Genomic DNA, 15066 nt, shown 5'->3' on the forward strand with positions numbered 1-15066 from the left:
TGTGTGTGTGTGAGTGTGTGTGTGAGTGTGTATGTGTGTGTGAGTGTGTGTGAGTGTGTGTGTGAGTGTGTGTATGTGTGTGTGTGTAGGGGTTGGGCACTTAAAACGACTTAGTAAAAAGGAAAATGTTTTTAAATTAACCAGTGCCTTGTAGCTGTTCACGTTGGTTAAGTCGTATAAAGTGTTCTGTCGTTTACAAACCGGGTTTAGTAGTTCTGTTCCTGGGTGCTGTTTTAAGGATAAAGAGTATAAGAGTTTAGGCAGTGTCCTTGGGCTCTGGGCAGAAAGCACTCTACAAGAAGGTCATGAGACCTGGCCAGTGACCTGGGGCCATGTAGGCAGGACTCCATCTCAGCTGACTTCTTCACACAACTGTTCCCGTTTTAGTGGCAGGACCACCTTCCTTCAGGCATAGTCCTGGCGGAACTGGAAAGTGCCCGGGTTGCTGGTAAACAAATCCTCAGAGCATTTAATCCCAGAGAGAGGGGATATCCCAGCCCTTTGGAGCACTGAGATTCCTAGCCAGGAAGTGCGAAGACTTTGCTCGGGACATACCCTGTTCTGCTGAACTGGTTACTGGAGTCTTTCCCCTTCCCTCAGAGTGAGCAAGGTCCATTAAAATTCAGCCCTCTGTAAAAGGCTCCTGGACCATGAGCCAAAAATAAATCCTTACCTTAAAAGGGGGAGGGGGAGGCTTGTAACTAGGGACCGAGGACAGTGGCTTAGTGGGGGGTGGGGCAACGTTTTTGTCTCTCACCCCTGGTGGTGGTCTAGGTAGGACACAGAGCTGGGAGCCTCTCTGATCTCCCTTATCACGGGCGTGACCAGGGGCAGTGGGCTTGTTATTCTCTGCAAAGGTTGCCCCTCAGAAGCAAGTGTGGGAGCCTGAGCTGACCGGTGCCCTGCCATCATACCTCTGACCCCTGGCTCTGCATCCTCAGCATTGTTTTGCTGGCCACCACCTCCCAGAGAGTGTCGTTACAAGAGTGTTCAGCCAAGCAGGTCAAAAGGCTCTATGATTAAGACGGTGGATCAGAGGTCACACTACAAACCAGGGATCTGGAGCCAGAGCCAGGGGAGAGAAGATTCCTGAGAAATGCCCAGATGGGCTACTCCTGAGGCAAGCCTGCCGGCTCTGCCCTTCCGAGTTGGCCTTTTCCAGGAATAGCTTCCCCTTGGGCCCTAAGTGTTAAGGAGGGGCTGCTCTCCCATGACTCCTCACTGGAAGCCTGTTCTCCTTCCGGGCCCAGTGACACAAAAATGTAATAGTCCCTCTCCCCGCTGTGACTGGCCAGTCCTTCGTCCTGTCTGAGTTTGGGGTAGTGCCTCTGTCTCTGGAGAACCTGGGCTCAGACAAAGGAATCCCTCTGCAGAGATTAAGCAACAGGCAGAGAAGAGGCAGAGCAGGCTGGGAAGGAGAGGGAACAGATCCCAGCTTCCTGCGGCAGTCTGCCCACCTGGGGCGCGGGGGTCCGATGGCCACTGCTGTCTGCGGATTCTGCAAACGCACAGACTCATGTATCTCTCCCCCAGTGCAGCAACTCACAGAGGCTAAACCACCATGGGGGAAGACCCTGCATCTCTAAGCTGGAATGAATTCTGATACAGTGCTAGGAAAGTAGTAAATCCAAAGTGGCCCTTGGAGGCCAAGAGAGGGAGGCCAGTATCCTGGAGGGCTCACCCTTCTAACCTAGAACCCTGTTCCTCTTGGCTACCAAGAGCATGGTTTTTATACTCACCCGCTCCGCTCATCCTGTCCCCATTTCAGGGATGGATGCCCTGCCCAGACTAAGTGGAGATGGGGCTTGGGAATGCAGATCTCAAAGAGAAGCTAACAGCACATTGGTGCATACCTATAATTCCAGCCTGAACTACACTGGGAGATGCTACCCCAAAACGGGGGTGGGGAGTGGAGTGGGGGGAGGACTGAGTCGGAGCTCAGTGGTAGACCACTTGCCTGGCGTGTTGTGCAAGACCCTGGGTTTGATTCCCAGCACTGGAAGGAAAAAAAAAATTCCACAAAGCCCCCAAGAGGGAAAGGCAGATGAGTCTGTATGAGGAGCACGGCTGAGCAGAGGAGTACAACCCTTCTCTTAGGGATGACCTCATCCGTGAGTCCTCTCCAAGTCACACCATGTCTTTTCCTCTCCTGCCTTGGATAAGCTTTGGCCATCTGCTCACTGACATTAGGCCAGGGAGGAGGGGAGGAGTTGTCTGTGAACTCAGCGAATGACTATAGGCTGCCGGGAAGACTTCCTATCACCTCTTATTAATCCTTTCCACAGTGTCATGGGTGGCCATGTTAGCTCCATTTTACAGATGACAAAACCAGAGTAGGGGACCATCTTCAAACATAGGATTTCTACTGGTCAGTCAGAATAAGGGATCATCCTTTAAATACAGGGTTCCTAAATGGCTCCAACAAGAATTCTAATTTCGGGGCTGGAGAGATGCCTCAGTGGTTAAAAGCACTGACTGCTCTTCCAGAGGTCCTGAGTTCAATTCCCAGCACCCACATGGTGGCTCACAACCATCTGTAATGGGATCCAATGCCTTTTCCTAGTGTGTCTGAAGACCGAAACAGTGTACTCACGTGCATAAAATAAGTACATCTTTAAAAAAAAAAAAGAGGGCTGGTGAGATGGCTTAGTGGGTAAGAGCACCGGACTGCTCTTTTGAAGGTCCTGAGTTCAAATCCCAGCAACCACGTGGTGGCTCACAACCATCCGTAATGAGTTCTGACTCCCCCTTCTGGAGTGTCTGAAGACAGCTACAACTCACATATAATAAATAAATTAAAAAAAAAAAGAATTCTAATTTAGATGAAGTGCTTCATTTACCCTGTTGGTGGCATGTTGTTTTATTTCTGTCTCTGTCTCTTCTTGTCTCTCTGTTTCTCTCTGTTTTGTCTCTCTCTCTCTCTCTCCTGTAGACCATATTTCTAGAGCAGATTTAGTCTTACAGGAGAAGTGGAGCAGGATACCTGAACGTGCCATGCCCCTGCATGCCCCCCCCCCCCCCCCCGTCAGTAGCTTGCACCACTGTGTGGCAGGATTGTGTTGGTGCTTTCTTCAGGAGTGCTGATGGCTCTGTCTTCAGAAGTGTGACAATTCAGGGTGGGCCTTGAGGAAGCAAGAGGAGCATTGAAGAGGCCTTGCTTATCCCCCATGGTTTGGGTCAGCACCCCTTCTCTAAATTCCCTCTCCCCCCCAGGCATTCTGATTGGAAAACTGGAACCCACTCCATTGTTCCAGAAAGGAGGATGGTCCTAATCCTTCACTCTCAACTGAGCCTCCTCTTAGGTTACTGGAAGGATACAGAAGGGAGGAGAGGCTGATGAACAGAGCTGTGTCAGAGCAGCGCGGGATCCCTGAAGATCAGCATGCTGGGCACGATGGGTGGGGCAGTCTGCGTAGCTGACATTCCTATGATTGTTTTATTTTATTTTATTTTATTTTATTTTTGAGACAGGGTTTCCCTGGCTATCCTGGACCCCATTCTGTTGACCATGCTTGGCCTTGGTTTACAGGGCTATATGAAGATGTTACGGGCACACCTAAGGTTCACATTCTTCCTCTCTTTGTTCCAGACGCAGGCTGGTGCTATCAGATTCAAGCCGAGGATCCTAGAAGCAGCTGCTTGGGTGAGCAACACCAGTCTTTCACCAGGAACTTCCAACACAGGCACATGCTCGCATTTCCAGCACTCAGTGAACAGGGGACAATGAATGACACCAGGAGCTAAATTAGCAGCCTCTTTTGCTTTTTTTTTTTTTTTTTCCCCAACAAAATGGAGGGCTGAGTCTGGTCAAGCCTTTGAGATGGACGTGGGAGATGGTTCTTGGTAGTTTGTTTATTGAGTGCTGAGGCACCCAGTACCTCGCACATGCTAGACAAGAAGCATTCTACCACCGAACCACGCCCCCACGGCTTCCCTGGCACATTTTCTAATGTTGACCGATTTCCCTATAGCGTGCTCTGTTGAAGGACTCTGCTCTCTTGCCCTTCCCTCGCTGGATGTTGGAGTTGCCTACCTGGCTCTTCCTCCCCACCTTACCCCCACTCCTTAGATATTGCCTTGTCAGGTCCAGGGTCTTTCCATAACATCTCTTCCACAAGGACCTCCTCCACAATGTCCAAAGCTGAGAAGCCATCTCCCACTCAGCAACTTGGAAACTTACCAGCATGCCCTGGAAGCTCCTTAGTTCATGCCAGATTCCCCCTGAGAAAGCCAGAGCTCAGCATCATGAAGTTATTGCAAACCCAGAGCTCTTAGCCATCAATGGCAAGCCTGATTCTCCCTTCACCTCTCTCTCCACAACCCCTCAACCCTCAGCCACATCAGAGACCCACTAGCCTGCCTATATCATGTCAGCATGTGGGAGGAAGAAGAGGAAGGCCAGGGCAGGATTCTGAGACTCACGCCCCGAAGTGAGACCTCACCAGCATTCTAGGGCCTTAATCCACAACAATGGGTCAATGTGTTCTTGACTCTCAGACTTCTCTTCCCCCGTCAGGGCCTGAGAAGTGGCCTGGAGCCTGTAAGGAGAATCAGCAGTCCCCCATCAACATTGTCACTGCTAGGACAAAGGTGAACCCCAGATTGACACCCTTCATCCTCGTCGGCTATGACCAAAAGAAACAGTGGCCAATTAAGAACAATCAACACACAGGTGGGTCCCTTGTGGGTTGGGCTAATTGTTCAGGGATGATGAGTCCCTCAAGCCTGGAGATGGGAGAAGCCACCAGAGAAACTTGTAGAGGGGAGGATACTATAGCTAGTTGGGTTTTCAGTCATTTCATCAAAACAGTAGGGGCGAAGGGAGGGAACCTTCCCGGGAGGGAACAACCTTTTTGAAAACACAGAGATGTGAAACTGCTTCGGTGTTTGGGGAACCATGAGTGGGAGCAGCTGAGTGTGGATGGAGGCCGTAGAGGGAAACTAGGAGGAGCTGACCAAGGCCCAGAACAGGTCACCAGGGCTAAGGAGTTTAGACATTATTGTGGGGATATCAGGACACCACGGGTGGGAGTCAAAACCCATCAGGCCCAGGACAGAGCTACATTTTGGGATAGGTATATGAGAGGTGAGGTGGGGAGGGGGGGGGGGAAGCAGTGAGCAGCTAGGCAGAGTGCCGGCCGGCCACCACTCACCTCCCATCCCTCAGGGCCCAGGCCTCAAACAGCAAAGGTGAGAGGGAAAACCTAGGGTGGGAACTGAGAGGGCTAATGGTAGGCCGGAGTGAGAACTCTGCCCACTCTGGTATCTCCCAGTGGAGATGACGCTGGGGGGAGGTGTGTGCATTATCGGAGGAGACCTGCCCGCCCGGTACGAGGCCGTACAGTTGCACCTGCACTGGTCAAATAGGAATGACAACGGTTCAGAGCACAGTATTGATGGGAGACACTTTGCCATGGAGGTAAGAAGCCATGGAGCTGGGTCCTGGGCTGGGTTCCAGATGTGTACCCACTTTGGGGAGGATGGGTGGTCCAGCTTGCCTAAGTCCTCTATCCGCATGTGCCTTCTAGATGCACATCGTGCACAAGAAGTTGACATCTAGCAACAAGGAGCAGGACTCGAAGGACAAGTTTGCAGTGCTGGCATTTATGATTGAGGTAGGGCTCTCCCCCCCCCCATCCTGGGGGTCACCCATCCTCTAGAAGGAGCTTCTTGGCCACAGCAGCTCCCAAAGAACCCATATCATGCTTCTTTCCCTCCTGTTCCAGGTAGGAGACAAGGTGAACAAGGGCTTCCAGCCCCTGGTGGAAGCACTGCCCAGTATCTCCAAACCCCGTGAGTCAGGTTGGGGGAGGGGATGGCTTCTTTCCATGATGAGAGGGCTAGAGGCTCTAGGACAGCTGTTTTAAAGAGAGCCATATATAAGGTTTTGTCTCTCACCCCAGATTCAACCTCTACAGTGAGGGAGAGCAGTTTGGAGGACATGCTTCCCCCAAGCAATAAAATGTATACCTACTTCCGTTACCATGGCTCACTAACCACGCCAAACTGTGATGAGACTGTCATCTGGACTGTGTACAAACAACCCATTAAGATCCACAAAGACCAGGTACCCAGGCCTGGGGCAAGGTGCACTCTCCCATAGTCTAGTTCCTTAAAGCCCTATCTATTTGCTCCACAGGTCCCTGGGGTGGGAAGATAAGATTCATTGAGTCAGACTTTTGGTTTCTACTGGTGGACACAGACAAGAAAGAAAGCTCTGAGTACCACTTTCCTGAATAGAGGGCCCAGTGAGACGTCCTGGAGGGTGCTTGGAATAGGCTTCCAGAAAAGTGGGAGAGAGCTGGCTGGTTAATGTGGGGACCTGAGGTTGGACTTCCTTAGTGCTGTTGGGAAGTTGCTCAGCAAACAACACTTGAGTTTACAATAGCCTCTGGGAAGACAGCAGGAAACCCAAAGGACCAAATTCCCTTGGGCTTATAGCAGCGAGTCTCAGTGTGGTGTCACCATCGTCACCAGTGAGAATGCTTTAGGAATGACCATTTGTAGGCTTACTCTATCTATCAAATCAGATATCCTGGGACCGGGATCCAAGCATCTGGGGTCTGGTGAGCTCCTTCAGCTGATACTAAAGGATGCCGACCTCCAAGAACCACTGTACTATAGCATCAGTGATGGTAACAGGCTTGAAAAAGTACCTGTGGAGGACAGGGAGAGATAGTGGCACTCAGATTCCCACAAATGCCACACTTGACACTCTTGGTCATCATTCTGAAGCCCTCTCTTCCTTGCCAATGTGAGCTGTCTGGTCTGAGGCCACCTGGCAAAGAGCATTCATAGCTCCACCTGCTGAGTCCAGTCTCTTTCACAGTTCCTGGAATTCTCAAAAAATCTGTACTATGACGAAGAACAGAAGTTGAACATGAAGGACAATGTGAGGCCCCTGCAGCCACTGGGAAAACGCCAGGTGTTCAAGTCCCATGCCCCAGGACAGCTGCTGTCTTTGCCCCTGCCCACTCTGTTAGTCCCCACACTCACCTGCCTGGTAGCCAACTTCCTCCAGTAATGGCCCACTTCTGGATATCTGACCTCTGACCTCAGCCTTTAGAGGACATGGCTTATCTTTCTTTTTTTTTTTTTTTTGGTTTTTCGAGGCAGGGTTTCTCTGTGTAGCCTTGGCTGTCCTGGAACTCACTTTGTAGACCAGGCTGGCCTCGAACTCAGAAATCCGCCTGCCTCTGCCTCCCGTGTGCTGGGATTAAAGGCGTGCGCCACCACGCCCGGCGGCTTATCTTTCTTAATCTTTCCAGGTTGAACTTTGAGGACTATTAAAATATGAGGAACTGGCTGTGGTGTGCACACCTTTAATCCCAGCCTTGGGGGTAGAGGGAGGGTGACAGGGACATGTGGATCTCTGACCTTCCCCCCCCCCCCATTAAATGAAATAAAATATGGATATGTTTTTAGAAAAACCCTTGGCAAGTTTTTAGTTGTTTGTTTTTTGGTAATTCTCTCCAATTGCCCTGTTCCATGACAGGGTGGGGACATTAAAGCCTGGAGATTTCTACCAACCAGGCATGAATCACCCTACCCATGTATGTGAATACTCTATCAACACACACCCAACCTCAGAAAGATGTTGAAGGTACCTTGGAGCACAAACACAAAAAAAGCCGGAGGGCTTCTCTTCCAGGCTCTTTGTTTTATGGGGTGGGTGGATAGGGGGGTGGGGGTGGAATGAGACCCAAGAATAGAGGCTGGCTGAAAGCTACATATTATAGCCAGAGTGGAGCTAACTTGAGGTCCTGGGTGCCCACCCCTCAGATGGAGCACTGGACTGTGTAGTGGGGAATGGACTCACCCATTTGCTCAAGTACCTCTTGAGCTTGCCCTAAAGCTGGGCAGATTACAGGAGCAAACAAACTAGAGAGATGCCTCGGCCTGAGGTTCTCAGCCCAGTGCTTTGACAAAAGTCTCACACTGTCCGGGGAGGTCAGAAGGAGAGACAAACCAGGAATGGCAGTTGCCGTACCCATGGATGGTCAGGGCCAGGATCTGCAAGGGAAGGAGGCCATGAGTGCTTAGGCAGGGAGGGAGGGAGGGAGGACTCCTGTCAGGAAGCAGCAGGGAGGATGGAGAGGAGGAGGGAGGGAAGAACAGAGGGGTGGGAGTGGACCGTTTGTGAGCATTGTAGATGCCGGATCCCTGACCAGCATGTCGCTCTTCCAAAAGGTTGCAGAGATGAGGGCAGGGCAGAACCAGTTCCCAGGTTTCTAGGCTCATGTCTCAGGCAGGATCTGCTCATAGGTCAGCAGCAGATGCGCAGATGCGACAGGAAGAAAGTCAGGCTTCCTCCTCCCACTGTCTCTCTAGAGGAGGAACAGCAGGGAGACTCTGTGTGTGTGTGTGTGTGTGTGTGTGTGTGTGTGTGTGTGGTGTGTGTGTGTATGTGTATATGTGTGTGTGTGTGCACACGCGTGTGCGTGCGTGCGTGTGTGTATGTATGTGTGTGCGTGCGTGTGTGTGTGTGCACGTGTGTGTAGATAGAAGGAAAGATGGTACTCAACCATCCATAGCAGTGTTGGAGTTCTAAGCCACAAGAAGTGCCTATATGGTCACAGGCCTTGAGCAAACAGGAGAGCTGGAGCCAGGCTTTTCTAGCTAGAGCTGAGGTACATGTCCCTAGAGGAAGATACAAATCACTGGGACACTTGAGGCCTAGAAGATCCTGCTGTGGGGGTGACTAGTTGGAGGGGGTGATTACCCCAGCTCCCCCAATCAGCCTAGGGTAAGATGGCCATTCCCCACTCCCCTAACTACCCTTTTCTATTTGTGACCAATAATAAGTACCTTCCAGCTTCACCAATGACCATGCAGCTGGGATGGCGGTGTTGGTATTGTGTAGCCATGGCAACAGCGGGGAGGGGGGCGGTGCAGTGTGTGGTCCAAGCTCATTTCTTCTCCTTTAGTTCCCACTAGGCCTGCAGGGGTTCTCAGCTGCCTCCTCTCTAGAATCTGAGCTCTGAGGTCAGTACAGCCGTTCCTGCACTGGACAACTTCCCCCCTCTTCCCACCTTTCTCTCCCTCATACCCCCCCCCATTCCTCTCCCCTATAACCTTGTCCTCCATGTGGTCTTCAGTGAATAATGTAGCAGCTGACCAGGAAGTTCCAACTCTCTGCAAGTGGGTCAGAGGAGGTCTGGCTTTTCCACCCCAGGTGGAAGGCACGGGGTTGTCTCCCATAATAAACCAAGTGGAAGCCAGAGTCAGGTAGTGTTTGTGCACGCCTCAGACTAGCTCTGTGTGTCCTGGAGGCACTCCTAGCAAAGCTACTCAGGGGCTGGCCTCCACAGGTGGGGAGTTTGCTCTCTTGACTATGGCCCCACACAAATAGTTTAGGGACATTTCTTCCTGTCAGTGTGTGTCACTGAAGAGCTTCCTCTTCAGAGTAAACTCATTGGATCTGTGCTGACCCCCACCTGGAGAAGGTGGCCTAAGTGCCTTTATACTCAGCCTGCCTGCCTCATAAGGCAGTTCTCTCCATGGGTAATAGGCCTACTAATTAATTGTTCTTTATTTACAAGGGAGGTCTAGTCTGTCTGCCCCCTCCCCAATCCTGACTTTCACTTTTATTCATCTCCTTAGCTGGTTGCATTGGATGCACACACACACACACACACACACACACACACACTTGCACATGTGTGATTCCCTGCAGATGCCGAGCCTGGGGAAAGCACAAAGACTTCTCTGAGGTCCATTGGCCCATTTCTGGAAGGTTCTCAGCACAGACTATAAAGCACACTTATTGAAAGCCTACTATGTGCTGACTATGGGCTGCTCTACCATTTTGTGAGTGAGGTCTTCTTCCATTGCATGGATAAAGAAGCTGCAGTAAAGCAGAGGCAGGAAACTGTCAGACCCTCGGGCCACAGCCCAGAGTCACTCTGCAACGTCCATAGCCAACTTTCTTCGTCAAAACCATCCAGGCAGACAGGCCACTCTGAGGGACAGGGTGGGGTCTGCTGTACCATTTCCCACCCTATTTCCAGTGGCTGCTTCTATCCCCAAGGGGCCACCTCTTCTTCCCTGTGTTTAGGTTTGGCATCCCGGTAGGAGTCGTGGGCTAAAAATACTCTCCCGTGTGTTTAGATGATTCTTAAGAGAATAAACTTCCCCCATCTTGGCTCTCATTTTGCACACTTGCTGGTCTTCTTCCTGTGGCTCTCATTTTGACTGTATGGGAGGGGAAGAGAAGGTAGGAATGGAAGATCTGCCAGATCCAGAGTCATGGGGGTCTCATGTGAGGCTGCTAAGTCACAAGGCTTCAGGGGATAACCGTATGGAGAGCATCACTGAACGCTGCTCCCGTGGGAGGTAACCCATAGGTACCAAGCTTCTATGTGTACTGGGTGGGAAGAGAGAAAAAAAAAAAGCTCATGGCCCAAATGGCAGGGTGCCAGGCTTCCCCAGAGTCTTGAGTTATCCATTCCCAGATGTTGGAATGAGCTTCTGCCTAACTGACCTCATAGACCCTGGGCTACTGCTGCCCAGGGAGGAAGGCCAAGCCTGCCTGTGGGTGGGGCATGGCTCCTGGACCTTTTGCAGTACACATGTCTCAGTTGCTTTGTTTGTTTATCTGAGCAGGGACAAAGACTTGGCCTTCTGTGATGTTCTGGGGTGGGCTGTAGGCAGGCTCTGGGAAGGGCTTCCTCTGGAGGAGAAACTGAAGGACAGATAAGTCACAAGCTGGTTCCTTCCTCTGCTGCTGGCTTTGCAGGTTGTTTAGAGGCACAGCACACAGGAAGGGTTATTGAGTGGATATTGGAACAGTCTATTTTCAACAAGATTTAATGGTTCAACAATGCTACTACATCCTTCAGGCTAGAGATGGGGATCCAGGCAGAAGGAGCCCAGCTCAGGCCATTCCTGCAAGATTCCTAACCACAGGCCAGATACAGTGAAGACAGATGCTGGGTATAGGAACAGGCTGGGAGTAGGTTGCCAACACCCTGGAGCCTAGGCTCCCAGAGACACGCAGAGCTGGAGTGGAATCCTTTTCTACTGAAAACTAGCCAGGTACTTCATTAATTTAAGTCATCAGAACCTCCGTTTCCTTGTCTATTAAGTGGGGATGAAGAAAGCTGTCGAGGTAAGTCAGGAAAATGCGCTGTGCAATCACGAGGACCGGAGTCGAGTTAGGTTCCCAGCACCCAAGTCAGAAAGCCAGGCTGTGACTGCCCTCACTTGTAATTCCAGGGCTAGGGAGGCAGACAGCCAGTCTCTCCAAATGGAGAGGCCCTCTAAAGAAGGTGGGGGCTGCTGAGATGGCTTGCAGAGTTGAGTTTAATCCCTAGCACAGTGGTGTCTGGCTATGATCCCAGCACTGGGGAGGCAAAGGCAAGGAGATCCCTGGAGATTGCTGGCTGCCCAGCCCAAAGAGTGAGCTACAGGTTCAATGTGAACCCCTTTTTTCTTTTCTCTCGAGATAAGGTTTCTCTGTGTAACAGCCCAGGCTGACCTGGAACTCATTTTGTATACCAGGCTGGCCTAGAATTCAGAGATCAGCCTGCCTCTGACTCTTGAGTGCTGGGATTAACGGTGTGCGCCACCATGTTCAGTTGTGAAATCCTGTCTCAAAAAAAGCAGGGTAGAGGGTGATTGCGAAAGATATCTTACATTGACCTCTCTGGTCTACACACACACACACACACACACACACACACCCCTATTCACTTAAAAAGAAAACAGCAAGCTGGGTGACCAATTGATATCTCTGGCTTCCACATGCACATTCATAACATGTGCCTGTGTGTTCCCCAATATGTATACCACCCCCACATATAAGCACACACATGCACACATAAATATATAAATGTCTATACTTTTTGTTTTTGTCTTTTTATTTTCCTCAGAACGTTGAACCATTAAACTAAATCCCCAAGCTCATAGTTTAAAAAAATTTATTGGCAGGGTCTCACTAAATATATGAGTCACTCTGTAGACCAGGCTCCTCCTGTCTCTGCTACGATTAAAGTTTGCTCGTGCTTGTTTCCAGTTTTTGTTTGTTGGTTTTTAATTTTGAGACAGGGTCTCTCTGTGTAGCCCTGGTTGTTCTGGAGCTCACCCTATAGACCAGGCTGGCCTTGAACTCAAAGATCTTCTTACTTCTGTCTCGAGTGGAGATTCTGACAGCATTCATCTCAGAGGGTGCTTTGAAGATACAACATCATGCCCGAGCAAGAGAGAACGTTCAGTATTGGCAGTTACTACCGTTCTTTTTAGAAAAGGTGTTAAAGGGTAGGCAGGACCCACAGCCTGGGCTTCTGGGGTGGGGGTGGGAGGTGGGGGACAGGAAGCGGCAGGTAGGAGCTGGCTGGCCCTCTCTCCCATTCCTCTCCCATTCACGGTGGGCAAACATCAAGGGTCCTTGTGAAGTCACTGTCCACTCAGGACAGGGACTCCCAGTGCCTACTGAGGTAAGTGTGTCAGCCCAATGTTTGCACAGACTTCACCCCGTATGCCAGGGACAAGAAAAAGGAGTCCCTGCCTTTGCTGGTGGGGTCAGGAATGGAGTCTGGCTGAGCCTCCCTGGAGCCCCACCAGCTCTCTCCATGAGGGGATTATCCAGACTGTGGCTGCTTCATTTCTGCCTTCCCGGGGAGCCACAGGGGCAACAAAGATGCCCTTTTCATAGTCTCCTCTCTATCTTGGGGATGTCCCTTCCACAGTCTGCCACTCAGACTTGCAGGCCAAGGCCTGGGCCCATCTACGTAAACAAAGGAAGCCCGGCTGCCTTTGGATTTCAGAGAACTAAGAACTGTCTTGGTGTATCCTTAATGGTACTTAGGAAATGCTTACTCAAAACATTGTTTCTTGTTTATCTGAAATTTAGCTTTAACTAAGGTCTGGTTATTCCATTTTTTTTTTTTTTTAGATTTATTTTTACTTATGTGTATGTATGTTTAACTGTGTGCATGTAAGCCATCTGTATATGGGTGACCTTGGAGGCCAGGAGAGAGTATTGGATATCCTGGAACTGGAGATACAGGGAGGTTGTGAGCTGCATGACATGGGCGTTGGAACCTTGTTCTGGTTCTCTGGAAGAGCAGTAAGTACTCTTAACTCTCTCCAGATGCCCCCTCGCGGTGCCTGGACAGTACACTCCAGGCTGTGATGTGAGCATGCAGATGGGTCTCTTTGTTTTTTGTGTTTTTTGTGTTGTTTTTTCTTGTTTTTTGTTGTTTTGTTTTGTTTTGTTTTGTTTTGTTTTGTTTTGTTTTGTTGAGACAGGGTTTCTTTATATAGCCCTGGATGTCCTGGAACTCACTCTGTAGACCAGGCTAGCCTCAACTCAGAAATCCACCTGCCTCTGCCTCCCAAGTGCTGGGATTAAAGGTGTTCAGCACCACTGCCCAGCTCTCTTTGGTTTAAAAATAACACCCTGGGATCAAGCCCTTCATCATGGGACCTAGGAGGGCGGCTAGGTGCTACCTAGGAGTTCTACTACACAAGCGAATGGCTGTGATAATTTTTATTGTCACTTTTACATTTTAGGTCTGGTAGCCTTACTCCATTTCTACCTACCGCAGGGAAGCTGAGATATAGAGAAGAGAGTAAGAGGTGTGGGGGTTGGGGGACCTACTAACTGAGACTCCTCCCACTGTTTCCTGTCCTCTCTTCTGCTGGCCATGACTTCAGGAGCAGACCAAGGGCAACCTAGCCCAAGGGTTTCCCCTGCAGAGCAATTCTGGTGTGAGGCTACCTGTGAGGAGGGCAGCTGGCTATGTGGCACAGAGCATTGGAGCAGCCCACCTGCCTGTGGATTTCCTCCTGCAGTTTCCCAGTAGCTGGGAGAGGCCAGGATCTCTTTCTCATCCTTTGGCCTTGGCCTGATGCCAGCCTGGCTCTGCTGGAGGACTCACAGCTACCTTCTGGCAACACCCACCATCACAACTGCCCTCCTGTGTAATAAAACTCCCAGGCAGCACCCAGCCACCCTCTAGGGTACCATGAGGACGGGCTTGATGCCAAGAGCTCATTTACAAGCCAAAGAGACACTTAGCTGTGTGTTCACATCACAGCCTGGAGTGCCGGATGGATGCCATGCAGTCACTAAAGGGGAACTGAGTACCTCCTGTCCAAATTCAAAGTTCTCCTTCCAGCTCTTCTCACCTGGTAATCTCCATCTCATTTACTGCCTCTGGCTATCATTAGTCATTCACCCATTATCTTATGCCAGGCCCTTTCCAAGGTACTTTATATCTGTTGCCTAACTGATTCTGACAGCAACCTTTAGAGCAGAAACTACTGGAACAGCTTCCTCTCAGTGGCAGGTCTTAGCCCATGCTTACTGCCTGTGTTGGGCACTGTGAGGTGCAGTCCCTGCTGAGGAAGGGTGGCCCCTGTGGCTGTGAGTAACAGGGCACAGATGCCTTTACACTTCAGCTCCTTTGTTCAAGGCCACCTTCACTCTGGGATGGCCAGACTCAGATGGATGCATGGCTCAATTCAAGATGATTCCAGAGGCTCATTCCAGCCCTGGAGTTCCCCATGGGGAAGTCAAGGTCACCGTTGACCCTATGTGACAATCCTGCTTCTCCCTGTTCCTAGTTCCACTTTCTTTCCCCAGAGATAGGTCCAAAGGATCCTCATTAATAAATGCCACAGCAGCTGTATGCCCAGCACTCCCAGAACAACGTAGAACACATGGCAAGTTCTAAAAGTACAGTAGCCTGGAAGAAAGTTGTGGGACGGCATAGTGACAACAGCTTAGCACCTATTCAGCTAAAAGTCGCTTACACCTCAACTCGTGTTCAATAATGGAAGCTTGAGTGCTTGTTTTCATCATCTTTTTTTTTTTTAAGTTTTTTAGATTATTTATGTGAGTACACTGTAGCTATCTTCAGACACACACCAGAAGAGATCCCATTACAGATGGTTTGTGAGCCACCACGTGGTTGATGGGAATTGAACTCAGGACCTCTGGAAGAGCAGTCAGCACTCGTAACCAACTGAGCCATCACTCCAGTTCGCTTGTTTTCATTTTTGTTTGTTTGTTTGTTTTTGTTTTGTTTTGTTTTGTTTTGTTTTTCGAGACAGGGTTTC

The 15066-nt window shown here is 50.3% G+C and overlaps 1 protein-coding gene across 1 annotated transcript in view; it reads left to right on the forward strand.

Annotated features, from left to right (window-relative positions):
• Ca4 (carbonic anhydrase 4) overlaps positions 1-7111 on the forward strand; it is an 8402-nt gene extending 1291 nt beyond the window's left edge. The window contains exons 2-8 of the mRNA XM_021178267.2: positions 3590-3643; positions 4517-4672; positions 5274-5419; positions 5529-5615; positions 5727-5793; positions 5904-6067; positions 6830-7111. Of these exons, the coding sequence (XP_021033926.1) occupies positions 3590-3643; positions 4517-4672; positions 5274-5419; positions 5529-5615; positions 5727-5793; positions 5904-6067; positions 6830-7024 (869 nt within the window). The 3' untranslated portion in view covers positions 7025-7111. The remainder of the gene's footprint in view (positions 1-3589; positions 3644-4516; positions 4673-5273; positions 5420-5528; positions 5616-5726; positions 5794-5903; positions 6068-6829) is intronic.
• The last annotated feature ends 7955 nt before the right edge of the window (positions 7112-15066 follow it).

Source organism: Mus caroli, chromosome 11, assembly GCF_900094665.2.
Source record: "Mus caroli chromosome 11, CAROLI_EIJ_v1.1, whole genome shotgun sequence".
Classification (NCBI taxonomy): Eukaryota; Metazoa; Chordata; class Mammalia; order Rodentia; family Muridae; genus Mus; species Mus caroli.